The sequence below is a fragment of the Symphalangus syndactylus genome, chromosome 10, assembly GCF_028878055.3.
Source record: "Symphalangus syndactylus isolate Jambi chromosome 10, NHGRI_mSymSyn1-v2.1_pri, whole genome shotgun sequence".
Classification (NCBI taxonomy): domain Eukaryota; kingdom Metazoa; phylum Chordata; class Mammalia; order Primates; family Hylobatidae; genus Symphalangus; species Symphalangus syndactylus.
The window spans coordinates 88,904,405-88,931,284 of NC_072432.2; the positions used below are offsets into that span (position 1 = coordinate 88,904,405).

Genomic DNA, 26,880 nt, shown 5'->3' on the forward strand with positions numbered 1-26,880 from the left:
GGACACCTGAGGCGGTCGAACTGGCTGCACTAGCTGATGTTTCGCGGTTCCTCCCAGGTATGGGATGCTCTTGGTGGGGCAGCAGATACTATGATGTGGCTCTGGGGGTGCGAGGAAATGTACCTGCCAGGTGGCTATCCTTTTTTTTAAGACAGGGTTTTGCTCTGTCACCCAGGCTGGAGTGCAGTGGCACGATCTTGTCTCACCGCAGCCTCCACCTCCCAGGCCCAAGTGATCCTCCCACCTCAGCCCCCGAGTAGCTGGGACCACAGGCGGGCGCCGTGATGCCTGGCTAATTTTTTTTTCTTTTTTTGAGACGGAGTTTTCGCTCTCGTTTCCAAGGCTGGAGTGCAATGGCGCGATCTCGGCTCACCGCACCTCCGCCTCCCGGGTTCAAACGATTCTCCTGCCTCAGCCTTCCGAGTAGCTGGGATTACAGGCATGCGCCACCACGCCCGGATAATTTTGTATTTTTAGTAGAGACGGGGTTTCTCCATGTTGGTCAGGCTGGTCTCAAACTCCCGACCTCAGGTGATCCGCCCACCTGGGCCTTCCAAAGTGCTGGGAGTACAGGCGTGAGCCACCGCGCCCGGCCTTTGCCTGGCTAATTTTAAAATTTTTTTGTAGAGACCGGGTCTATGTTGCCCAGACTGGTCTCGAACTCCTGGACTCAAGTGATCCTCCCGCGTCGGTCTCTCAAAGTGCTGGGCATTACAAGTGTGAGCCTCCGCGCCTGGCCTGGCTACCCTTTACAGGATAGAGCTATACCTCGTAGCTTGTCAGTACCTAACGTGGCGCCACGGCGAACTAGGGCAGCAATCTTATCTGTCCCCAGACTGCTAGCGGACGGGAGCTCCCCAGTCCAGGGGCCATGTGGGTCTGGCCAGCGCAAGCAGCAACTATGCAGCATGCAGCTCCCGCCGGGGACCCCAGGGGCCGCCGCATGCAGACTCCGCGTGGGCGGAGCCTCGGTCCTTCGTCGGCGGGTCACGCATCCCGGCCGCTGCGGGGACTTCAGCCAATAGGGATGTGCGGCTGCCGTCCTGTCGGCCAATCGCGGGGAGGGGAGGGCGTTGGCCAGCTTGGCGCTGGCTCCCGGAATATGGAGCCGTCGGCGCGGGGGCGGCGTGTCAGGTGGTTGCGGAGCTGGTAAGGTGAGGGGAAGGCAAGGTCAGGGGTCACGGTATTCCGCTCGCTGGCAGGGAGGGGTGCGGGGCGGCTCGAGGGCCTGTGTCGGGGGTCCGGCTCTGGGGCTAGGATGCGACACCGGCTCGCTGTGCGGGGGCTGTGAGGGGAGGTGTGGGCAGGGAGGGCCTCAGGCCCAGAGTCCAGGACTGATGGAGTCGCGCCATTCAGATAAAGACCCAAAGATGGGGGCAGGGAGGGAACGCCGGAGGTCGCGGGGGTCTCGCCCCTTCCCCGCCGCGGCCTAGGACGCATGGCCCAACTCCCAGCTGCACCGGAGGGCGCGCCGGGCCCGTGGTTGGGGTGCGCTGACCTGCTTCGACGCCGCGAAAGAGGCCGACGGGCACAGGGCAAGGTCTCTCGTGGCCTCCTTGTGGGCGCCGCCGGGGGCCGGGCTGCTCTCCGGGGCCTCCCGCCGCCCTGCTTCAACAAAAGACTAATTATAGCCTAACCGACTTCCAGGGAGCGTCTTCTGTGTGAATAGCCTGCACAGGCGGCTCAGTAGTTGTGCGTAGATTGGTTTTAAGGCTGTTTGTGCAGCTCTCAGGGACCCTCTGGATTCCAGGCTCCAATGAGCAGGGTTTTTCTGCAGGGGGATATTGCACATATGTAAGTGGGCTGGATGGCTCTCCCAGCTGTTCGTTTCATGTCTCCACTTTTAAAGCTACCGCTTAAATGTGACATCTCTTGGAAAAGCAAAAATTATATGGAAGGAGAGTTTGCAAGGGGAGGTAGGCTTCTAAAAACTTGCTGGCCTCAATTTTAGTGACTGTTGGTGAAAACTGGAGAAGCTATGTTTACGTTGACTTCTGGAACCCGAAGTCCCACCAGGTCGCATAATTTCTTGGCTTTGTAAATCTTTGAGCAAGTTGTTTGCCTCTTTGTTCTTTTGTTCCACGTACTTAAAATGGGGATTGATAATATCAATCTTATAGGGTTGTTGGTATGAAATTAGTTAATAAACAACAAAGTACTTAGAACTCTTGATGTGGAGTTTTTGTTGTTGTTACCTTCTTTCCCCTTAACACTTCTAAAGAATTCTAACCTTATTACTTAATTCTTTGCTCAGAGCCTCATGACCTGTCACCAGTGAACCCTCCAGCCTATACTTTCCATTGACATCATTAACTTTGATCTGAGGGTATAGTGTAGTTATATGTGACTAGAGGATTTCTGCTGCGTGTTTGTTTTATTAAATACGGTTGGAAACTTATCATTATACTAGGTCATTTATTGTGATACCTGTGTTGGGTAAATGAAACCTGAAACCGTCGGCTGTTTATTTTTTCATTGGACAGTATTTCATTGACAGTCTTGCTTGGCCCACGCAGTTTATTTTGGAGCCAGTACTAAAAAGGCCATGATTGCAGCATACTTGGTTTCTCATGTTTCCGGAATGGCAGTGGGACTCGGGAGGGGAATTTCTGGGTAGCCTGGCAGCACTTCTTGTTAAGGAATGGGGAAGCTTCTTATGAATCTAATCTTACTCTAATGTTAGGAAATCAGCAGTGGTCCCTTGGATTACTCTACAAAGCTAGTAGGCAGCTTTGGTTCAGTTATGACTCAGTGAAGGTTAGAGAACTATATCTACAAAGAAGGATCCCTTTTCTTTTCTTTTCTTCTTTTCTTTCCTTTCTTTTCTTTCTTTTTTTGATACGGAGTTTCGCTCTTGTTGTCCAGGCTGGAATGCAATGGCGCGGTCTTGGCTCACTGCAACCTCTGCCTCCCGGGTTCAAGCGATTCTCCTGCCTCAGCCTCTTGATGCCCGGCTAATTTTTTTTGTATTTTTAGTAGTCACGGGGTTTCACCATGTTGGCCAGGCTGGTCTGCAACTCCTGACCTCAAGTGATCCACCTGCATCAGCCTTCCAAAGTGCTGGGATGGCGTGAGCCACCGCGCCCTGCCGGATCTTCCTTGTTTGACTTTCAGTGCTAAGAATTTGGGTGAGTGTTGTTGAGTCAAAGACATGTTTATTCTCTGCCTCCTCACCATGCACATATGTACAAATGTCTGCGGACAGATTTCTGCCCTTCCTATGGCCTTAAAAAGCCCTCTCATAGTCTCGTGATGCTATCTGGGATACTCCAGTGGAAGACTGCTTTGTCTTCTAATTCTTCCCTTCAAGGAAGCTGCTATTTATACACATAGCATTATTAGAAACTAGTCAGAAAATGAGAAACTTTAAGTTTATGAAAAAAAACATTGCTTACTTCAGCTGCATGCTGGCCAAATTTAGTTGAAGTGCAGATGGTGTAAGTTTAGTTGTTTAGTTTTGGAATAAGAGAGTTCAAGACTCACCCCGGCCCAAGACAAGGTCTGGCTCTGTAACCCAGGTTGGAGTGCAGTGGCATGATCACAGCTCACTGCAGGGTTGACCTCCCAGGCTCAAGTGATCCTCCTGCCGTAGCCTCCCTAGTACCTGGGAGTACAAGTGCATGCCGCCACCCCTAATTTTTTAAAATTTTTTTGTGGAGATGGAGTCTCACTAGGTTACCCAGAGTGTCTTGAGCCCCTGGGTGCCAGCCACCGTGCCCAACGAGTTTAATACTTTAGGATTTAAAGTTGGAAGTTGGCCTGGTGAGAGTGAAGGACAATGTCTTTGAAATCTGTTTTTGCCTAAGAGGCATGGGAATGACACCTTTAAAGAACTGAGTGTATTTGAGGCAGAAAGGGAAGTCTGCTGCCCTAATATTGTCATTATTATCGTCTCTCTGAGGCTCTGTAGTTTGAGTAAAACATTCTGGGAAAAAAGGTAGGGACATTTGAATGAGCAGAATGTAGTGAATTAGAAGATGCAGACCATGTTTCACTTACTGGCTGCCATTTATTCTTTATTTTTATTTTTTTGAGACAGTCTCGCTCTCTTGCCCAGGCTGGAGTGCAGTGATTCAGTCTTGGTTCACTGCAACCTCCACATTCCAGGCTGAAGCGATCCTCCCACTAGAGCCTCCCGAGGTGCTGGGACTACAGGCTTGTGCCACCATGCTCAGCTAGTTTTTAATTTTTTTGTAGAGTTGAGTTCTCACTATATTGCCCAGGCTGGTCTTGAACTCCTAGGTTCAAGCAGTCCTCCTGCCTTGGCCTCCCAAAGTGCTGGGGTTACAGGCATTAGCCACTGTGCCCAGCCTTGCCATTTATTCTTTTTATAATTTAACAAACATTTATGGAGCAATTTACATTAATTGGCCCCTTGAGACACAAGAGCCTTCCAGGCATCATCAGGAATATTCTAGATACAATAAAATGACGTGTATATAATAAAGTATATTTTAATGAAATCATAATGGAATATAAAACAATTGGCCAGGAATGACCAAAATATATTTATTGCCTAACTTCTCTTCCACTTTTAATTTCAGGTTAAAGTAATTTATATTTTTTGGCATAAGAAACAAATTAGGGTTTTTAGTCTTGTTTTGGTGCTTATTGCCGATAAGTCATTTTGTATCAGGTTTGTGTTTGTTTTGGTCTCATCTCTACTAAGCTGATAGCTGTTAAAACTCCTAGGAAATGAAAGAAGAAAGCTATAAGTTAATTATTAAAACTTTACCAGGTTTCAAAGAGCAGAAGGAGGCTTGTTAAAGGCTGGAGAATCTTGCAGTATATGTTGTCTTAATTTTTCTTTGCTTTTAGGAAAAGAAACTTGAAGGACAATATTTATTTAAAATTGTTAAGGTCAATCCACATCATTTGGGAGCCAATATCCATCATTAGGAAAAAATGGGTTGAATGTAATCTAATGAAAATTCTTCATATTTGCCAGAGAAAAGCTACTTAAATGTGAGGGCAAAACATATTTTCTGAGGCAAGAAGTAGGTATAGGCTGGTTTAATGGGGATTTTTTTTTTTTTTTTTGGAAAAAAGTAATTTTTTTTTTTTTTTTTTAATGGAAACTGGGTTTCTTGCTATGCTGCCCAGGCTGGTCTCAAGCTTTTGGGCTCACGCAATCCTCCTGCCTCAGCCTCCCAATGTGCTAAGGGATTAATTACAGATGTGAGCCACCATGGCCAGTCTAATAGGGAATTTTCTTATTCTAATAGAAAGGGGTCTTTGAAATTGTTCACAGAGCTTGGCATTGTGTTCCATGATGGAGGTGTCAGATCAGGAGGCCAGGTTTGTCCCGCAAAAGGAAACACACTGCTGTAAACTTCTAGTTAGGAGGAAGTTCAGAGGAAGCTCACACTGAGAGCTGAGAAGAACAAAGACGAAGCTATAGTCACTGGAAGTAAGACTTTAGTGACCCTGACTTGTGAGCATTCAGGGAGATTTAGAAGCTGGTTAAGCCTCAAGAGCGCTGATGGGAGAAGGTGAAGAGTTGTATTTAATGGGTACCAGCCCCTTCTAATTCTGATGTCTCTGGTTGATGTGTGATACTTTTGTTTAAAAGATAAGTACTCCTTGACAGCTGGCCACATTTCTCCCAACTGTTATCGTTTTTGACACCCAGGCAGCTGGTTTCATTATCAGCTGTACTCTTCCTCCCTACATCGTCCACCCCCCTCCTCTTCTTGCTTCCTAACATTTTCTCCACTTTCTCTTTTTCTTTTTTCTTTATCTTAAGATGGCCTCAACGTCAGGTTTTTCATTCAACTACAAAACAGACTTAAAAGTCCAGCTCAGGTGAGAAACAGAGAACTTGGTGTTGAGTTGAAGTTGTGGTTGTCTTTTTTTTTTGAGACAGGGTCTCACTGTGTCACCCAGACTGGAGGGCAGTGGTGTGATCTCAGCTCACTGCAACCTCTGCCTCCCAGGCTCAAGCGATTCTCCTGCCTCAGCCTCCCAAGTAGCTGGGATTACAGGCGTGTGCCACTACCACCTGGCTAATTATTGTATTTTTAGTAGAGATGGGGTTTCGCCATGTTGGCAAGGCTAGTCTTGAACTCCTGACCTCAAATGATCCACCTGCCTCAGCCTCCCAAAGTGCTGGCATTATGGGCATGAGCCACCGCGCCTGGCCCAAAATTGTGGTTTTGTAAGTTAAATAGGATGTCTCCAATTTTGAGATTATTGTTAGGGCATGCAAAGTATGGTTTGGTATCTGTAGGGGATTGGTTCCAGGACCTCACTCACATGCATACCAAAATCCGGGGATGACGCTTAAGTCCTTATAAAATGGCGTAGTATTTGCATTTAACCTATGTACGTCGTCCCATATACTTAAATCACCTCTAGATTAGTTATATCAATTATAATCCCTCTCTTTTTCTTTTAGACAGGGTCTCGCTTTGTCATCCAGGCTGGAGTATAGTGGTGCAATCATGGTTTGCTGCAGCTTTGACTTTCTGTTCTCAAGGGATCCTCCCACCTTAGCCTTCTGAGTAGTTGGGACTACAGGTGTGTGGCCATCACACATGGCTAATTCTTAAATTTTTTGTAGAGACAGTGTCTCACTATGTCGCCCAGGCTGCTCTCAAATTTCTGGGCTGACTCAGCCTCCCAAAGTGCTGGGATTACAGGTGTGAGCAACTGCGCTGGGTCTGTAATACTTAATACGATGTAATTGCTATGTAAATAATTGTTCTGTATTGTTTAGGGAATAATACCAAGAAAAAAATGGTGTGTATGTTCAGTACAGGCACAAGCAACCGTTTTTTCCCCCAAATCTTTTTGATCTGCAGTTGTTTGAAACCACAAATGTGGAACCCAGGGTTACAGAGGCCTGACTGTATCTCAGTGACCATTATGCCCGAGAGAGAGAGACTGGTTCATGTTAAGCGCATTGTATAATAGCAGCACTGTTTGTACTTTATAAACTGAGTGTGTTTGTGTGGCTTTTGGTTAAAGACATTCTAATATTACCCACTTGAGTAGAGGGGATTAGAGTTTTGAGACCTTTTTCTAAAACGAATACTTACCACAGGGGCTTTTCACTGTTTACCATGAAGTACACATAATCAGTCTTCAACCTGACTTTTTTTTTTTCTATGTATCATTTTATATCAAATTCATTTTAATAAGAGAAAAACAGGATAAACTGACTCCAATGTAAAAAATAATACCTCACTTGAGCCCAGGAGTTTGAGACCAGCCTGGGTAACATAGCAAGACCCCACCTTTACAAAAAAATAAAAAGCTAGCTGTGGTGGTACATGCCTGTAGTCTCAGCTACTTGGGAACTTGGGAGGCTGAGGTGGGAGGATCACTTGAGCCTGGGATCGTGCAACTGCATTCTAGCCTGGGAGGCTAGAAATATGTAAATAATTGTTCTGTAAGACCCTGTTTCAAAAAATAAAATAAAAAACAATACCAGACTTTACACCTTCAAGAACAATTTGGAAATTCACATGTCTATTCTAAGCTGTTTCTTTCCCCACACCTCGAACGGGAGCAGATTGAGTTTTAGAACTAATTGGGCTGGGCACGGTAGCTCATATCTGTAATACCAGCACTTTGGAAGGCTGAGGTGGATGGATCCTTTGACCCCAGGAGTTCAAGACCAGCCTGGGCAACATGGTAAAACCATGTCTCTACAACAAATACAAAAATTGGCAGGGCATGGCACACGCCTCTAGTCCCAGCTGCTAGGGAGGCTGAGGTGGGAGGATCACTTGAGCCCAGGAGGTTGAAGCTACAGTGAGCTGAGACCATGCCACTGCACTCCAGCCTGGGTGACAGAGCAAGACCCTATCTCAAAAAAAAAAAAAAAAAACTAATTGGATGGATATTTTTGATAGACTCAGAAAATGCTGCTTCTTCATGACCTAGAATAGAAAAATAGAGGAAGAGTAATAATCTCTTATTTAAAAAAAGTGATTAATAACCTTCCTCATTAAAATACATAGGCTTCAGAAAATAATTAGCTCTGTTTGAGCTACTAGAATATTTCAAAAAGTTTTGTTGACTGTCAGTCATCCAAATGGCAGGAGCCCACCTTCATGAAGAGCGCCTGGTACAACAAGGTGTTGTATTAATAATACAGTAGAACTGTCAAGTACTTTGGCCTTGAAGTAGACCATTAGGGAAAAGAGAATTTTAGAAGAATCTAGAAACCTTTTCTTTAGGACAGATAGAATTTAAAAAAAAAATCAGAATTCTTTGTTATTCTCTAATAAACACTTGGGGTGTCGCTAAGCCTTGATCTGTGCACCTAGCAGTTTCTCTTTTGTCACTAGCATGTCTCTGGCACTGAACAGTGCCTGAGGAAGAATGAACTGAACAGTATCAAGAGGAAGAGGTGGCTTTGCCATGTAGCTTGAACACATTCTTGCTAGCATTTATTTCATCAATTACTTCCATGCAGACACCTTTCTGGCTGCTTCTATGAACGTTTTTTCCTATTTAATGTTGTCTTTGATTTTATTGAGATGAGGAAGGTGACACAAAAAAGGAGGAAAGAATTAAGGGACTGTATTTAAAAACATTCCTCTGTAAACCTTACAATTGATTTTAGGGAGACCTTTTCAGCTGTAAGACTAGTGAAATGGTTTTGAGTACTTTTATTCTCTTTAGGGGAATTTTATATGAAAACGAATGATTTCAAACCCAAACTATCTATCTATTTATTTATTTATGTATGACAGACAGGGTCTTGCTCTGTAGCCTAGGCTGGGGTGCCCTGATCATGGGTCACTGCAGCCACAACCTCCCAGGCTCAAGCAGTCTGCCCACCTCAGTCTCCCAAGTAGCACGCACTACCATACCCAGCTGATTTTTGTATTTTTTTTTGTAGGGATGGGGTTTTGCTCTGTTGCCCAGGCCGACATCGAACTCTGCTCGCCTTGGCCTTCCAAAATGCTAGGATTACAGGCTTGAGCCACTGCACTCGGCCCAAACTTTTTTTTTTTTTTTTTTTTTTATGATTCATTTCATTTATTCTTTTATTTTCTCAACTACATACAAAGAAGTTTGCAGAAGTGAAAAAAAAATGGATTTTGCTTGTGCCTCTTTATTTATTTTATTTTATTTATTTTATTTTTTATTTTTTATTTTTATTTATTTATTTATTATCAAACTTTTGTTTTAACCGTAGATTAAAAAAAAAAAATGTTGAAGTTGTATATATTAATACTCAGTATTTCAAACTTTCTTAGGGGCAGTTTTTTGTTTTTTGTTGGAGTCTTGCTCCGTTGCCTAGGCTGGAGTGCAGTGGCATGATCTCGGCTCACTACAACCTCCACTTCCAAGGTTCAAGTGTTTCTCCTGCCTCAGCCTCCCAGTAGCTAGGATTACAGGCACCCACCACCACGCCCGGCTAATTTTTGTATTTTTAGTAGAGACGGGGTTTCATCATGTTGGCCAGGCTGGTCTCGAGCTCCTGACCTTAAGTGATCCACCCACCTCGGCTTCCCAAAGTGCTGGAATTACAGGTGTGAACCACCCACCCAGCCAGGGACAGTTTTTAAAACAGGTTTGGGCTATCCAAATTGTTCTTCCAGAGTTCTTATAAATGCTAAGAGAATATACAGAATTACTGTTAATTAGATATTATAATTTACTATAGCTAGTATGTGTTTTGGGGGGTAACTTAATTTTCATATAATTTCAAACTTGCAGAAAAGTTGTTAAGAGTAGTACCAGGGAATGGATGATTTCAAGAAAATGTGGTAAGAGTAATGACAGTGGTAAGCAGTGGGTGCCTTGAGGGAACACAGAGGAGCCACTTAAGCCAAATTAGGGACTCAGGAATGCTTTCCTGAGAGGGGTTTTTTAATATTTTGCATTTAGGTGGCACTAAGACAAACTAGTAGTAAGTTAGGCTGAAGGCAATAAATACCTGCCAACTAGACAGCTGTAGACTTCTGATTATCTATTGCAGAAGCTTTATCAGAGAGTTCAACTGAACATCCCTAAAATGTTTGTTGAGAAGCTGAGTGAATGTATATGACCTTGACATTTTTTATAAGGCAAATAATAGATGTATCTGGTAAAACTTCTTTTTCTGTGCGACAGGTATACAGTGTATATTCAGCGAGAGGTATTCCTTTCACATGACCTCATTTGGGCTCCCCTACTCCTTCGTTCTCTCAGGGATGGCCTTTATTACCAGTTTTTGGTGTGTCCTTTGGAGATTGTATGTGTACATGTGTGTGTTTTCTCTTTTTTCTTTTTGCTACATACATGATAGCATGCTGCTCAAGAAATTGGTTTTTTGACTTGACAACATGTAATAGTTTAGAGATTGTTTCCTGTCAATACATGATAGATGGTCTTATTTATGGTGGTTGCATGGTATTCTGTCCAATGAATGTGCACAGTTTATTCAACCAGTCCTCTACTAATATCAAGGTTGTTTACAGTCTTTTCATACTACAAACAGTGCTGTGGGAAATATCCTTGTACATATTCCCTTGATGAGTACTTTTTGCTTTTTTTTTTTTTAAAGAATACATTTTTAGGAGTAAAATTGCTAGATCAAAGAATATGTAGACTTTTGAAATTTTAGACAGAAAATAAAATTTTGTTAGCATTTTTATCTTGTAAAACAGTCTTACAACATTTTTTTTTTTGAGACAGGGTCTTGCTTTGTCACCCAGGCTGAAATGCAGTGGCCTGATCAACACTCACTGCAGCCTTGACGTCCCAGACTCAGGTGATCCTCCCACCTTAGCCTCCCAGGACTACAGACACCCACCACCACACCCAACTAATTTTTTTTTTATGAGACAGAGTTTTGCTCTTATCACCCAGGCTGGAGTGCAGTGACGCGATCTCGACTTACTGCAACCTCTGCCTCCCAGGTTCAAGCGATTCTCCTGTCTCAGCCTCCCCAGTAGCTGGGATTACAGGTGTTCACTACCACACCCAGCTAATTTTTTTTTTTTTTTTTTTGTGACGGAGTCTCGCCCTGCCACCCAGGTTGGAGTGCAATGGTGCGATCTCAACCCACTGCAACCTCTGCCTCCCAGATTCCAGTGAATCTCTTGCCTCAGCCTCCTGAGTAGCTGGGATTACGGGCATGCGCCACTACGCCGGCTAATTTTTTGTATCTTTAGTAGAGATGGGGTTTCACCATGTTAGCCAGGCTGGTCTCGAGCTCTCGACCTCATGATCCGCCCGCCTCAGCCTCCCAAAGTGCTGGGGTTACAGGCGTGAGCCACTGCACCTAGCTTTAATTTTTGTATTAGTAGAGATGGGGTTTCACCATATTGGCCAGGCTGGTCTCGAACTCCTGACCTCAGGTAATCCACCTGCCTCAGCCTCTGAAAGTGCTGGGATTACAGGTGTGAGCCACCATGTCCGGCCTCCACCTAGCTAATTTTTGTATATTTTGTAGAGATGGGGCTTCACTATGTTGCCCAGGCTGGTCTTGAACTCCTGAGCTTAAGCAATCTGCCTGCCTTGGCCTTCCAAAGTGTTAGGATTACAGGCATGAGCCACTACAGCCAGCCAGTCTTACAACGTTTGTTAGAGAATGGGATAAAATAGGCTGGGCATGGTGGCTCACGCCTGTAATCCCAGCACTTTGGGAGGCTGAGGCGGGCAGATCACGAGGTCAGGAGATCGAGACCATCCTGGCCAACACGGTGAAACCCCATCTTTACTAAAATACAAAAATTAGCCAGATGTGGTGGCATTTGCCTGTAATCCCAGCTACTAGGGAGGCTGAGGCAGGATAATTGGATAAAATAGTCATATTACGTTTAACCATAAGTGCCATTTTTTTTTCTGTCAATTGCTATTCGATAGGAAGAAATTTAACGGGTTTAAGAGAAGGTGACACTTTATGGTTAGGGGTGAGCTAGAGTATCAAAGCAGTATTAATCGTAATTGTGATGGTTGCCTATCAGAGTATTGCTGGGTTGATTCTAGTTGCTTGTGTCCTAACTCTGGATCTTTTCCTTAATGTGCCGAAGTAACTGAAACAACCTGGTGCCACAGCCCTGGAGAGCAAAACTGTCTTAATATTGACTTACTGCTTCCATATGGGTCATACATTTTCGTGGAGACTTAAATGCTATGCATAACTGGCCTGGCCCTTTCTATTCCCTCCCTATTTTTTAAAAAATTATTTAATTATTTATTTTTTATGAGATGGAGCCTCGCTCTGTTGCCCAGGCTGGAGTGCAATGGCGCAATCTCGGCTCACTGCAGCCTCCACCTCCCAGGTTTAAGCGATTCTCCCGCCTCAGCCTCCTGAGTAGCTGGGATTACAGGCATGCACCACTATGCCTGGCTAATTTTGTATTTTTAGTAGAGGCGGGGTTTCTCCATGTTGGTCAGGCTGGTCTTGAACTCCCGACCTCAGGTGATCTGCCTGCCTCAGCCTCCCAAAGTGCTGGGATTACAAGCGTGAGCCACTGTGCCCGCCCTCTCCCTAGTTTTATTAATTTTTTTTTTTTTAATGAGACGGAGTCTTCCTCTGTTGCCCAGGCTGGAGTGCAGTGGTGCAATATTGGCTTACTACAACCTCAGCCTCCTGGGTTCAAGTGATTCTCCTGCCTCAGCTTTCCGAGTAGCTGGGATTACAGGCATGTACCACCACGCTGGCTAACTTTTGTATTTTTAGTAGAGACGGGGTTTCACCATGTTGGCCAGGCTGGTCTCGAACTCCTGACCTCAGGTGATCTGCCTGCCTCAGCCTCCCGAAGTGATGAGATTACAGGCGTGAGCCACCGCACCTGACCTCTTTTATTTTATTTTATTTTTTTTTGAGATGGAGTTTTACTCTGTCACCCAGGCTGGAGTGCAGTGGCACAATCTCGGCTCACTGCAACCTCCACCTCCTGGGTTCAAATGATTCTCCTGCTTCTGCCACCCTAGTAGTTGGAATTACAGGCACCTGCTACCACGCCCGGCTAATGTTTGTGTTTTTAGTAGAGACGGGGTTTCACCCATGTTGGCCAGGCTGGTCTTGAATATCTGACCTCAGGTGATCCGCCCACTTCAACCTCCCAAAGTGGTGGGATTAGAGACGTGAGCCACTGCGTCTGGCCCCGAGTTTTATTCTGTAGGCACTGTAATGAAACATGTAGTTTGTTGACTAAAAGCTTTGTCGAAAAGGCTGGAGACTGGAATCTAGAATTTGTTTTCTTTCTTGAAATAATTCATTCTTGAGATTTCAGATAGAAGACGAAACTTTTTGTATTTAAACAGCTCTGTATGTACTTGGTATAGGAATGAACTTAGAATACCACTAATAATTATTTAAAATTTTATCATGAAATATTTCTGTCTCAAAATATTTGCAGACTACAATCTTGGGAAGATCACACTATTACCTTAATTGTTTGCTTTTAAAATATAACTTAAAAGCCTATTTTGGTGCTTGCTTCGGCAGCACGTATACTAAATTGGAACAAATCAAGAGAAGATTAGCATGGCCTCTCTGCACAAAGATGACATGCAAATCTGTGAAATGTTCCATATTAAAAGAAAAATTTTTGGCCAGGGGCAGTGGCTCATGCGTATAATCCCAGCACTTTGGGAGGCCGTGGTGGGTGGATCACCTGAGGTCAGGAGTTTGAGACCAGCCTGGCCAACATGGCAAAACGCCATCTTTACTAAAAATAGAAAAATTAGCTGGGTGTGGTGGCACATGCCTGTAATCCCAGCTACTTGGGAGGCTGAGTTAGGAGAATCGCTTGAACCCGGGAGGCAGAGGTTGTAGCGAGCCGAGATCGTGCCATTGCACTCCAGCCTAGGTGACAAGAGTAAAACTCTGTCTCAAAAAAAAAAAAAAAAAAAGCAATTTAATTCATTCACCTCATTTTGATCAGGGCCACAATTGGAAACTGGAGTTATTATACTTGTAATATTCTCAGAACTGATTGACGCATAAGGAAGGACTGTTTGCCTCATACCAAATAGCCCAAGACTAATTGATGTATTTGAGTTTTTTGATTCCTCAGTGTGCCAAGTTCCTCTTTTCCTGGAAGAGCTATGCATAGTTCCAGATCTGATTTGTGGTTTCCAATTTATTGTGGGTTAAGACAATCTGATAACATTAGTTTGTTAGACTTGTATGTAAAACAAAAGTAAAAAGGCTTTGCCGGGAACGAAGGGGTTGTGCTGTGATTGGAATCCAAGTGAGTACTGCTACTCTGAGTGGTCAAATATTTAAATCCCATTTAGGTGAGGTGCTATTGTAATTGACTGAAAGAGGGGTTGAATTTAGTCAGTATTATTGGGGGCTGTTGGCTGATGTTTAGTCATCTGGTGGCTTAAAACCTGACAGGAGAGCCATGGCTAGTTGTCCGTTGTAATATAATACTTGGCATTGGTGACTCTAGAGAGGAAGGATTATGTTTTCCAAATTAGCAGGTGGTATATATGCCCCAGAAGACAGATGAAACCTAAAAAGAAAAGAAAAGCTCCTTTCTCTCTGAATTCTGTAATTCTATAAGTACAGAATATGTTGGTAGATAGAAAGATTACCCAAAACCCGAAACAGCAAGTAGAAGATTGTTCACGTAGGAACAACATATAAGGGACAAGGGTGGAAAAAAGACTAGATTTAAGCAGTAAAACATCATTAAGCGAGGCTTCATCACTTCTTCAGTAGGACAGTTATTATTGGGATTCAAAGAGGGGCTTATCAATAAATATTATGTTGTCCTTCCCTTTCTAAATTTGAAATCAACTGAGAAGTAGATAAGAAGAAGATGGAAACATTTTTTTTTTTTTTAAATAGCCTTATTGGTGAGGCTCAATAGAGAATATGCCATAGATCTGTGCCCAAGTGAGCTTGCTAAAATCCTCCCTCCAATTAAACTTAACAGGATGATGGACATCTGGAACTTCCACCCCACCCCTGACTCCACCCACCCCACTGCAGGTTGCTTAGTACAGGACCTGTAGACAAAGGCTGGCATCCCAAACGCTATGCTTAATCCTGCTGGTGCTTCAGCTCTCTTGGAGAGCTTGGGAGGGGCTGAGCCACGGGTGACTAGTTTCTTCTAGTTGTCAGAGGGTTGAGGAATGAGGTCTAGAACATTATGGCTGTAGTCTTTACTTCTTAGGAAGATTTGAGGCTGCCAAATAGTGGCCCTCCACTACCAGTATGTTTGTATGGTGCTTTTTCCCACCCTTTCTAGAAGATTGAACCATGAGCTTAAATTACATATTTTAGACCAAAGAGAATTACAGATCTCTGTCCTTAAAAACTCATAAAACAGGCTGGGTGTGGTGGCTCATGCCTGTATTCCCAGCACTTTGGGAAGCTGAGGTGGGCGGATCATGAGGTCAGGACTTTGAGACCAGCCTGGCCAACATGACGAAACCCTGTCTCTACTAAAAATAACAAAAATTAGCCGGGCATGGTGGCACACGCCCGTAATCTCAGCTACTCTGGAGGCTGAGGCAGGGGAATCGCTTGAACCCGGGAGGCGGAGGTTGCAGCGAGCTGAGATTGTGCCACTGCACTCTAGCCTGGACAACAGAGACTGTCTCAAAAAAGAAAAAAAAAAAAAAAACTCATAGGGGGAAATGTGTCTGCCTTCAGACACTTGGGATAATTTGGAGGCAAAGGCAGAGAATGGCTACTTGCCTAGCAGCCTCTGTGTAGATGCTTACTAAAAAAAGTATTTGCCTGGCCAGGTGCGTTGGCTCATGCCTATAATCCCAGCACTATGGGAGGCTGAGGCTGGCGGATCACGAGGTCAGCAGATCGAGACCATCCTGGCTAACACAGTGAAACCCTGTCTCTACTAAAAATACAAAAAATTAGCTGGGCATGGTGGCGGGCACCTGTATTCCCAGCTACTTGGGAGGCTGAGGCAGGAGAATCACTTGAACCCAGGAGGCAGAGGTTGCAGTGAGCTGAGATTGCACCACTGCACTCCAGCCTGGGCGACAGAGCAAGACTCCAACTCAAAGACTCAAAAAAAAAAAAAAAAATGGTATTTGCCGTCTCACTAAAATACCTCCTGTTCAATTTGTCCACCACCCTCTGCCATCCGTGAAGGGTTTCACAGCAAAAACCAGAAAGCCTGCTAGACACATTCTAAAAGAACTGTAACACTTCAATTTGGTTTTGAAGTCTTGCCAGCAAAATCTTGACTAAGACTTTTCTTTTTTTGTTAAATATCTGTCAGTCATGTTCTGAAAACTGTAATTATTTTCAAGGTTACCTAATTCAGTAGAAGAATTACTCTTTTCATAGTAAGGATTCAGTCATTCAGAGTAACAGACTGCTGGTTCTGAACTTGTTAGTTTGTTCTTGCTAATTCTTCTCCCTCACTTTTCTCCTTTCCAGAATCATATTCTAAGAACTCAGCCACTCAGGTATCCACCATGGTGTTGGGTCCTGAACAGAAGATGTCAGATGGTAATTTACCGCTTTGTGTTATTGTCTAATTTTATTTGTAATTAGGTTTATGTTGGTAACAGAAATTTATCATATTTTTCCTCTTGTCATCGTCTATCATCATCTAGTCTAACAACTCCATTCAAAAGTCACCGTCTGGTGACTTAGGCTGTAAATGAAAATGGTTTTTTTTTTTTTTTTTTTTTTTTGAGGTGGAGTCTCGCTCTGTCGCCCAGGCTGGAGTGCAGTGGCACAATCTCGGCTCACTGCACCCTCTGCCTCCTGGGTTCAAGTGATTCTCCTGCTTCAGCCTCCCGAGTAGCTGGGACTAAAGGCACATGCCACGATGCCCGGCTAATTTTTGTATTTTTAGTAGAGACAGCGTTTCGCCATGTTGGCCAGGCTGTTCTCAAATGCCTGACCTCCAGTGATCCGCCCATCTCAGCCTCCCAAAGTGCTGGGATTACAAGCATGAGCTACCGCGCCCGTCCTGAAAACAGAATGGTTTTTTGTTTGTTTGTTTGTTTGTTTTGAGGCAGAGTTTTGCTCTAGTTGCCCAGACTAGTGTTCAGTGGCATGGTCTCGGCTCACTGCAACCTCCGCCTCCCAGTTTCAAGGGATTCTCCTGCCTCAGCATCACAAGCACCTGGGATTACAGGCACCTGCCACCACGCCCGGCTAATGTTTTTGTATTTTTAGTAGAGATGGGGTTTTGCTATGTTGGTCAGGCTGGTCTTGAACTCCTGACCTCAGGTGATCCGCCCGTCTCGGCCTCCCAAAGTGCTGGGATTAGAGGTGTGAGCCACCATTCCCAGCCCTGAAAACAGATTTTTAACCAGTGACCTGCTTCATATCTTTTTTACAATTCTGAGTAGAACCAAGGTTAGCTGAAATTTGATTTCTGGCAGTAATGCTTGCAAGGGCAATGTTATTCCCAGACCCAGGATAAAAACCTCTGGAGTGTTTTGGCTGTTCGTGATGCTTCCTGATGTTTCAGATGTGTATGGAGCAGTAAAATACAGGGCAAGTACCTCACGCTCTGTATTTGATTGGAGCTTCTTGAGTGCTTTGACTATTCCTTCCTAAATCTGAGCTTCTTCTTTGGAATTTCTGTTCCTTTTCTATAAATTTCTTCATTAATTCAAAGCTGCTTAATTAAGATGATATGAGTCAGCTCCCTATGGAAGGAAAGCTCTTATTTGTTTAAATTAGAGTTTGTAAGGATTTATTGGAAACACAGAGATTAGAGCTTTGTGATTCAAAATAGCCATTTGATGGCTGAAGCAAACTAGGCTCTGTGTATTTCTGGCAGGTTATCCCTTTTCTCCAAGACCTTCTGCTTCCCAGTATTTAAGATTGACTGCAAAATGCAGAACTCAGGGAAACGGTGATATCAGTCTGAGATGAGCCCTGCCATCACGAGGGTGCCAGTACCCCGTGACCAGCGGCATGTTACCGCAAGCCTTAGTCAGAGTACAAAGGGTTCCTGCTTGGTGGTTTTGCTGCAGCTTCGGAGTTTAGCCTGAACTGTGGCAGGATTTTGTAACTTGCACATGTTTTGAGAAGTCTGACAGAGGTATAATGTCCAAGGTCGATTCTTTGAGTAAGTCCTACCAAATATAGGAGGTGGGGAGGACATTTCGCTAGATGGGCCTAGTTCTTTTCTTTTAAAGCTAGGATTTTAGGTTACCAGGAGCTGGTCTGGGAACGTAATATTTTGAGCTCATATGTCAGTGTTTTTAGAGGAAAATGAAATAGCTCTAAAAATTCCCAAGTAAGAGTAGAAGTGTGGAAATAGGAAAACCACTGTGACTTAAAACTGATCTAGAGAATTGAGTGACTGGGGAGGGGGAGGGAGATAACTTTTTTAGTGTAGACTAAATTTTTTACTTCCTGAATTTTTAACCATGTGAATGTATTACTTATTCTAAAATGTACATTAAAAATAAACTATTCAAAATAAATTGAGCTAGAGTCAGGTTGGTGTCTTGTGCATTTAGATGTTAAACTATTTAATTTCAGTATACTAAGGATGAATTGTTAGTGTATTTTGTTCATTTTTTACTAATTTATTTTCAAATCTGTTAATTCAGACAGTGTTTCTGGAGATCATGGGGAGTCTGCCAGTCTTGGTACCATCAACCCTGCCTATAGTAATCCCTCTCTTCCACAGTCCCCTGGGGACTCAGAGGAGTACTTTGCCACTTACTTTAATGAGAAGATCTCCATTCCTGAGGAGGAGGTTAGTATCAGGTCCTTGGAGGAGAACACTTGTCTGGGGAAAACCTGTGAGTGAAAGATCTGCTGGATGGCTCAAGTTCAGCAGCCTCAGGTCTAATTTTGGCTGGCAATCTCTGAAGACTGTAACACACACACACACACACGCACACACACACACGCGCACACACACACACACCCCTATCTATATCTATCTCTGCCTGTCTGTCTGTCTGTCTATCTATCTATCTATCTATCTATCTATCTATCTATCTATCTATCTATATTGTTTACAGACAGGGTCTCGCTCTGTCATCTAGGCTCCAGTGTAGTGGCACAACCATAGCCCACTGTAGCCTTGAATTCCTGCGGTCAAGTGATTCTCCCACTTCAGCCTCCCCAGGAGCTGGGACTATAGATGGCATGCCACCATGCCAGGTTCATTATTTTTATTTTTAGAGACAGGGTCTCACTATGTTGCCCAGGCTGGTCTTGAACTCCTGGCCTCAAGCTATCCTTCCTCTTGTTTGTTGATGAAGAAGAGTCAAACTCTGGCTGGGCCCAGGCTCACACCTGTAATCCCAGCACTTTGGGAGGCTAAGGCAGGAGGATCACTTGAGCGTAGGAGTTTAAGACCAGCCTGGCCAATATGGTGAAACCCGGTCTCTACAAAAAATACAAAAATTAGCTGGGCATGGTGGTATGCACCCGTAGTCCCAGCTACTCAGGAGGGTGAGGTGGGAGGATCACTTGAGCACAGGAGGCAGAAGTTGCAGTGAGCCAAGATCATGCCATGGCACTCCACTCTGGGTAACAGAATGAGACCTCCTCTCAAAAACCAAAACCAAAACAAAACAGGCCAGGCACAGTGGCTCACACCTGTAATCCCAGCACTTTGGGAGGCCGAGACGGTCAGATCACCTGAGGTTAGGAGTTCAAGGCCAGCTTGGTTAACATGGTGAAACCCTGTCTTTACTAAAGATACAAAAGTTATCTGGGTGTAGTGGTGGGTGCCTGTAATCCTAGCTACTCGGGAGACTGAGGCAGGAGAATCACTTGAACCTGGGAGGCAGAGGCTGCAGTGATCGCACCACTGCACTCTGGCCTGAGTGACAGAGTGAGACTCTGTCTCAAAACAAACAAACAAACAAGAGTCAAACTCTGTAAAATGTTTAAAGAGGTTTATCCTGAGCCAAATATGAGTGACCAAGGCCCGTGACACAGCCCCAGGAAGTCCCGAGAACAAGTGCCCAAGGTGGTTGGGTTACAGCTTGATTTTATACGTTTCAGGGGTCAGAAGTTACAGGCAGACATCAGCCAATATATGTAAGATGTACATTGGTTCCATCAGGAAAGGTGGGATAACTTGAAGTGGGAAGGGGGCACCTTTCAGGTCAAAGGTGGATTTAAAGATTTTCTGATTGGAAATTGATTGAGGCTGGGTGCAGTGGCTCATGCATGTAATCCCAGCACTTTGGGAGGCTGAGGCGGGTGGATCGCTTGAGCCCAGGAGTTCGAGACCAACCAGCTTGGGCAACGTGATGAGACCTTGTCTCCAAGTAAAAAAAAAAAAAAAAAAAATTAGTTGGGTGTGGTGGTGCACACCTGTGGTCCCAGCTACTTTGAAGGCTAAAGTGGGAGGATTGCTTAAGCCCAGGAGTTGGAGACCAGCCTGGGCAACATGGCAAAACCCCATCTCTACAAAAATAAAAATAAATAAATAAAAAGAAATTGGTTGAAAGAGTTATTTTCTAAAGACCTGGTCTAAAATGAGGGGCTGTGGAGTGTCTAAAATGAGGGGTTGTGGAGACCAAGGTTTTTATTATGTAGGTGAAGCCTCTAGGTAACAAGCTTCAGAGAAAATAGATGTAAATGTCTTTTATCAGACTTAAAAAGGTACGAGACTCCTAGTTAATTCTCTCCTGGATCAGGAAAAGACCTGAAAACGGAAGGAGATTCTCTACATATTCTAGGTTTTGCTCATAAGAGATAGCTTTGCAGGGTCATTTCAAAATATACAAAGAAATATATCTTGGAGTAAAATACTTTGATTTCTTTCAGGGCCTGTTATCTGTCATGTGATGCTATGCTAGAGTCAGGTTGGAATTTGGCATGTTATTGCTACAAGGAATCTGTTTTGTCAGTTTTAAGATCTCTGGTTTTTATTTGCTTGTTTTTGAGATGGAGTTTCACTCTTGTTGCCCAGGCTAGAGGGCAATGGTGCGATCCTGGCTCACCGCAACCTCCTCCTCCTGCGTGCAAGCGATTCTCCTGCCTCAGCCTCCTGAGTAGCTGGGATTACAGGCATGTGCCATTACGCCCACCTAATTTTGTATTTTTAGTAGAGACAGCGTTTCTCCCTGTTGGTCAGACTGGTCTCGAACGCCCAACCTCAGGTGATCCGCCCGCCTCGGCCTCCCAAAGTGCTGGGATTACATGCATGAACCGCTGTGCCTGGCCAAGATCTCTGTTTTAATGCTGGTCATTTGTGTCTGAATTCCAAAGGGAAGGGGGTATAATGAGGTTTGTCTGACCCCTCCCTCCCATCATGGCCTGAACTAGTTTTTCAGGTTTTCTTTGGAATGCCCTTGGTCAACAAGAGGATCCATTCAGTTGGTTGGGGGAGCTTAGAATTTTATTTTTGTTTGCTCTCCTCAGTGTCCCAAGTAGTCGGACTATAGGCACACACCACACAGCACCATACCTGGCTTGTTTCCTTTTTAAAATGGTGGCTCTTGTCCTTTTTGGGAAGTGTTTGGGCACAGAGGTACTGATACTGTTATTCTGGTATTAGAATAAGAGGCTGATGGAACCTGCAGGTAAGGGAAGGGCTTTGACTTGGACAGAGAAGTGGCCAGCTTCTTAGTAAAAAGTGGGTAAGATGGAGGTGAAACTTGGACACATGCAATATCTGACATTGTAAATCCTTTTTTCTTGTGAGGCTGGATTTTGTTGCTTCATATGTGATAACAGATCTATTACATCAGTAGTTCAATGGTGATGTTCAGTTTAATCTTTTTGCTCTCTTGTATAGCATTCTTGTTTTAGCTTTCGTAAACTCTGGGCTTTCACCGGACCAGGCTTTCTTATGAGCATTGCCTACCTGGATCCAGGAAATATTGAATCCGATTTGCAGTCTGGAGCAGTGGCTGGATTTAAGGTGAACATCTAGTCCTACCCCTGTCCTTTAAAGCACACAATACACTCTCATATCCTTTTCTCCACCCTGCATGTTGGATAGTAGCCTCAGGGGCTACATGCAGATACACTTCATTGGCAGTGGCTCTTATGTGTAAAGTACTTTCCATTTGGTCTTATTTTCATCCACATAGTTTCCTTGAACAAAGGAGAAACTGCATATAGGAGAAACTGAGGCTCAGAAAGGTACAAGGTGACTTAGCAGCTCATGTGCAAAACCTGATATAGAACTCAAGTCATTTGATTCTTGACCTGGGCTCTTTTCTTTTTTTTTTTTTTTTTTTTTTTGAGATGGAGTCTCGCTCTTTCGCCCAGGCCAGACTGCAGTGGCACTATCTCGGCTCACTGCAAGCTCTGCCTCCTGGGTTCATGCCATTCTCCTGCCTCAGCCTCCCAAGTAGCTGGGACTACAGGCGCCCGCCACTGCACCCGGCTAATTTTTTTTTTTTTTTTTGAGACGGAGTCTCGCTCTGTCACCCAGGCTGGAGTGCAGTGGCGCAATCTTGACTCACTGCAAGCTCCCCCTCCCAGGTTCACGCCATTCTCCTGCCTCAGCCTCTCCGAGTAGCTGGGACTACAGGCGCCCACCACCACGCCCGGCTAATTTTTTTGTATTTTTAGTAGAGACGGGGTTTCACCGTGGTCTCGATGACCTCGTGATCTGCCCACCTCGGCCTCCGAAAGTGCTCTGATTACAGGCGTGAGCCACCGCGCCCGGCCACCTGGGCTCTTTTCTGAATGCAGTATTTACCACTCATGTTGCCAAACAACTAAACAAAGAAACAAACAAAAACTCAGTTGTTCAATGAATGTTACAGATTTTGTTCTTCTTAGTTGCTCTGGATCCTTCTGTTGGCCACCCTTGTGGGGCTCTTGCTCCAGCGGCTTGCAGCTAGACTGGGAGTGGTCACTGGGCTGCATCTTGCTGAAGTATGTCACCGTCAGTATCCCAAGGTGAGCAATGTATTGTCCTGTTTGTCTCTCACCCATGCCATAGGAATCTGTGTGTCTGGCAGTATGTGCTGGCCTCATTCTATAGTGAGACAGTCAAGGACTTGGGGGTCAGTGGCCCTGAAGACGGATGGTACCAACGGAAATACTGTAGCTCCTCCTGCTGCCAGGCCATGTTTTCCCCCTCCTTCAAAATCTAACTTGAGACTTGCATTTCCTAGAAGGTTTTCTTAGAAAAACTGTGTTACCATTCACTCTGGCTCCCAGTATCTAGCAATGCCCAGCCCATGGGGAGGAGGATACTCTCTCTAAGCACTTTTATTCATACCTTCATGTTACTCCATCAGTTTGCATTTTATATATGTTCTTTTTTTGTTTGACTTTGCCATCACTTTGAAAAAGTAAGTTATTTTCCTTTTACTACAAACTGTATGTGGCAAGATCTTTGGATTTGCTAATAATTATTTTTCAGTTTCCCCTCACCCCGGGGGCTACACTGTCCTCTGGAGCTTCCTTCTGGACATTTTGGGCCTTTCTTACCGTTGCCTAAGGTAAGAATGAACACTATGTCTGGAAGATATTTTTAACTTAGCTTTGTCTTTTGTTTTGTTTCTTTTCCTGGGTGTGAGCAAAAAGTATCCTTATCTGCTTTTCAAAAAAAAAAAAAAAACTTGATAATATCCCCATTTACTCTGATGCGATTATCACACATTTTATGCCTATATCAAAATATCCCATATGCCCCATAATATATACACCTACTATGTACCCATAAAATTTTTAAAAAACAAACAAAACCTTGGTAATTTATAATCCTTCTAGCTTCTTTTTCTTTCTTTTTATTTTTTGAGATGGAGTCTCACTCTGTCTCCCATGGTGGAGTGCAGTGATGTGATCATGGCTCACTGCAGCCTTGACGTCCCAGGCTCAAGTGATTCTCCTACCTCAGCCTCCCAAGTAGCTGGGACCACAGGCGAGCACGACCACACCCAGCTAATTTTTTTTTTTTTTTTTGTAGAGATGAGGTATTGCTATGTTGTCTAGGCTGGTCTCAAACTCCTGGGCTCAGGCAGTCCTCCCACCACAGCTTCTCAAAGTGCTGGGACGACAGGCATGAGCCACTGCACCAAGCCTAGCTTCTCTTTCTTCGTACATGTTAATAGTTGCTTACTTCATAATAATAATATATATATATTTTTTGAGACAGAATCTCACTGTTGCCCAGGCTAGAGTTCAGTGGTGTGATCTTGGCTCACTGCAGCCTCTGCCTCTTGCAGTGAGGTGATTCCAGGGATTCTCCTGCCTCAGCCTCCTGACTAGCTGGGATTACAGGCACATGCCACCATGCCTGGCTAATTTTTGTGTTTTTAGTAGAGATGAGGTTTCACCACGTTGGTCAGGCTGATCTCGAACTCCTGGCCTTAGGTGATCCACCAGCCTTGGCCTCCCAAAGTGCTGGGATTACAGGCATGAGCCACCGTGCCCAGCCTGCTTTTTTTTTTGTTTTGTTTTGTTTTGTTTTTGTTTTTTTGAGACGGAGTTTCACTCTTTTACCCAGGCTGGAGTGCAGTGGCGTGATCTCAGCTCACTGCAACCTCCACCTTTGGTTTCAAGCGATTCTCCTGCATCAGCCTCCCGAGTAGGTGGGATTACAGGTGCCTGCCACCATGCCTGGCTAATTTTTGTATTTTTAACAGAGATGGGGTTTCACCATGTTGGCCAGGCTGGTCTCGAACTCCTGACCTTGTGATCCACCCACCTCGGCTTTCCAAAGTGCTGGGATTACAGATGTGAACCACTGCACCTGCCCTTGTTTTGGTATTTTTGCGATGGAGTCTCGCTTTGTTGCCTAGCCTGGAGTGCAGTGGCATGATCTCAGCTCACCACAACCTCTGCTTCCCGGGTTCAATCTATTCTCCTGCGTCAGCTTCCTGAGTAGCTGGGACTACAGGCGCGCACCACCATGCCTGGCCAATTTTTGTATTTTTAGTAGAGATGAGGTTTCGCTATGTTGGCCAGGCTAGTCTCAAACTCCTGACCTTGTGATCTGCCTGCCTTGGCCTCCCAAAGTGCTGGGATTACAGGCGTAAACTACTGCGCCTGGCCCTGCTTTTTTTGAGACCAAGTCTCGCTTTGGGTACAGTGGTGTGATCTTGGTTTACTGTAACCTCTACCTCCCAAGTTTAAGTGATTCTCCTGTCTCAGCTTCCTGAGTAGCTGGGATTACAGGTGTGCACCGCCACACCCAGCACATTTTTGTATTTTTAGTAGAGACAGGGTTTCACCATGTTGGCCAGGCTGATCTCAAACTCCAGACCTCAAGCGATCCGCTTGCCTCAGCCTCCCAAAGTGCTGGGATTACAGATGTGAGATACTGTGCGTGGCCTGTTTTTTTTTTGTTGTTTTTTTGTTTTTTTGAGATAGGATCTTGCTCTATTACCCAGACTAGAGTTCAGTGGCACAATCATGGCTCACTATACCCTCGTCCTCCCAGGCACAAGCAGCCTTCCTACCTCAGTCTCTTGATTAGCTGGGACCACAGGCGTGCACCACAATACCCAGCTATTTTTAAAATTTTTTGTAGAGACAGGGTTTTGCCATGTTGCCCAGGCTGGGCTCGAACTCCGGAGCTCAAGTAATCCTCCCACCTCTGCCTCCCAAAGTTCAGGGATTATAGGTGTGAGCTACCACGGGTGACCTGACACATTTTTTGGATATTAGCTATCTGGAGGTGTTTTTTCTGGCTAACTAAATAACTAAATTTGATTTTCAGCTGTATTGTTTGGCCAGATTAGCTTCTGACTTTATTATATGCCACCCAATTCCAACCATCTTCCCTTGAGTCCTTTTGCACACCTGTTCTTTTTCACTTGCTTGGGCATTATTATTACATTAAAGGTGACTCCAGCCTTTTCTGTTGTTATGGTGGTGGTTTGTTGAGACAGTCTTGCTCTGTCTGTTGCCCACTCTGGAGTGCAGTGGCATGCATAGCTCACTGCAGCCTTGACCACTGGGGCTCAGGCTGTCCTCCTGCCTCAGCCTCTCAAGTAGTTGGGACTACAGGCGTATGCCATCATGCCTGGATACTTTTGTACTTTTTTTTTTTCTTTAATTTTTATTTTAGGTTTGGAGATGGATACATGTGAAGGTTTTTTTTTTTTTTGTGAAAGCAAGTTTGTTAAGAAAATAAAGGAATAAAGAAAGGCTATTCTATAGGCAGAGCAGTCACATGTGAAGGTTCGTTACATAGATAAACACGTGTCACGGGGATTTGTTGTACATATTATTACATCACCCTGATATTAAGCCCAGTACCCAATAGTTATCTTTTCTGCTCCTCTCTCTCCTCCCACCCACCCCCATCAAGTAGACCCCAGCGTCTTGTTTCTGTCTGTGTGTTCATAAGTTCTTATTTTGCTCCCGATTTTTGTACTTTTTGTAGAGATGGGGTTTTGCCATGTTGCCCAGGCTGGTCTCAAACTCCTGGGCTTAAGGGATCTGTCTACCTTGGCATCCCAAAGTGCTAAGATTACACGCATGAGCCACTGTGCCTGGTCGACCCCAACCTTTTTTTTTTTGAGACGGAGTCTTGCTTTGTTGTCCAAGCTGGAGTACAGTGGCACGATCTCGGCTCACTGCAACCTTCACTTCCCAGGTTCAAGCAATTCTCCTGCCTCACCCCCCCGAGTAGCTGGGATTACAGGCTTGCACCACCATGCCTAGCTAATTTTTGTATTTTTAGTAGAGATGGGGTTTCACCATGTTGGCCAGGCTGATCTTGAACCCTGACCTCAGGTGATCCACCTGCCTCAGACTCCCAAAGTGCTGGGATTACAGGTGTGAGCCACCGCACCCGGCCTGACCCCAACCTTTTCATGTTTGTTTTGCCTTCCCAGCTATGGTCAGGATAGATGTGTTCTTCTGCAATCATTTAATATTCTTTCTTGACCCATATTTGGACTGTATTAGCATCCTTATTCTCCTCTAAAATTTTTAGGATTGTTTTTAGGAAATTAAGTGGAAATTAGTAAATGGAAATTACGTTCTCCTCAAGTAGAAAGGAAAAAGAAGAAAGTAAGATGAATTACTGCCTTGACCTTCGTTCACAGGCTCTGCCACGTGGTAGCACACTTTTCCTTCTCCAG

General features: G+C 44.6%; 1 protein-coding gene and 2 non-coding genes across 13 annotated transcripts in view; 2 read left to right on the forward strand and 1 right to left on the reverse strand.

Annotated features, from left to right (window-relative positions):
- The window catches only part of SLC11A2 (solute carrier family 11 member 2), a 72,942-nt gene that overhangs the window by 24,305 nt on the left and 21,757 nt on the right, over nucleotides 1–26,880 (forward strand). For 3 of the 11 annotated variants that reach the window (XM_055294836.2, XM_055294841.2, XM_055294837.2), the window contains exons 2-5: nucleotides 16,319–16,390; nucleotides 18,463–18,611; nucleotides 21,621–21,746; nucleotides 22,619–22,738. In XM_055294836.2, the coding sequence (XP_055150811.1) occupies nucleotides 16,319–16,390; nucleotides 18,463–18,611; nucleotides 21,621–21,746; nucleotides 22,619–22,738 (467 nt within the window). Of the gene's footprint in view, nucleotides 1–1,045; nucleotides 1,171–3,066; nucleotides 3,129–5,093; nucleotides 6,520–16,318; nucleotides 16,391–17,935; nucleotides 17,973–18,462; nucleotides 18,612–21,620; nucleotides 21,747–22,618; nucleotides 22,739–23,293 lie in introns of those variants that run through there. The other 8 variants (XM_063610552.1, XM_063610553.1, XM_055294844.2 and 5 more) reach the window with 7 other exon arrangements.
- On the forward strand, nucleotides 13,387–13,495 carry LOC129492378 (U6 spliceosomal RNA). Its single transcript, XR_008660839.1, has one exon. It is a non-coding gene; the product is annotated as a U6 spliceosomal RNA (small nuclear RNA).
- LOC129492405 (U7 small nuclear RNA) lies at nucleotides 16,025–16,086 on the reverse strand. The gene has a single exon (XR_008660857.1). It is a non-coding gene; the product is annotated as a U7 small nuclear RNA (small nuclear RNA).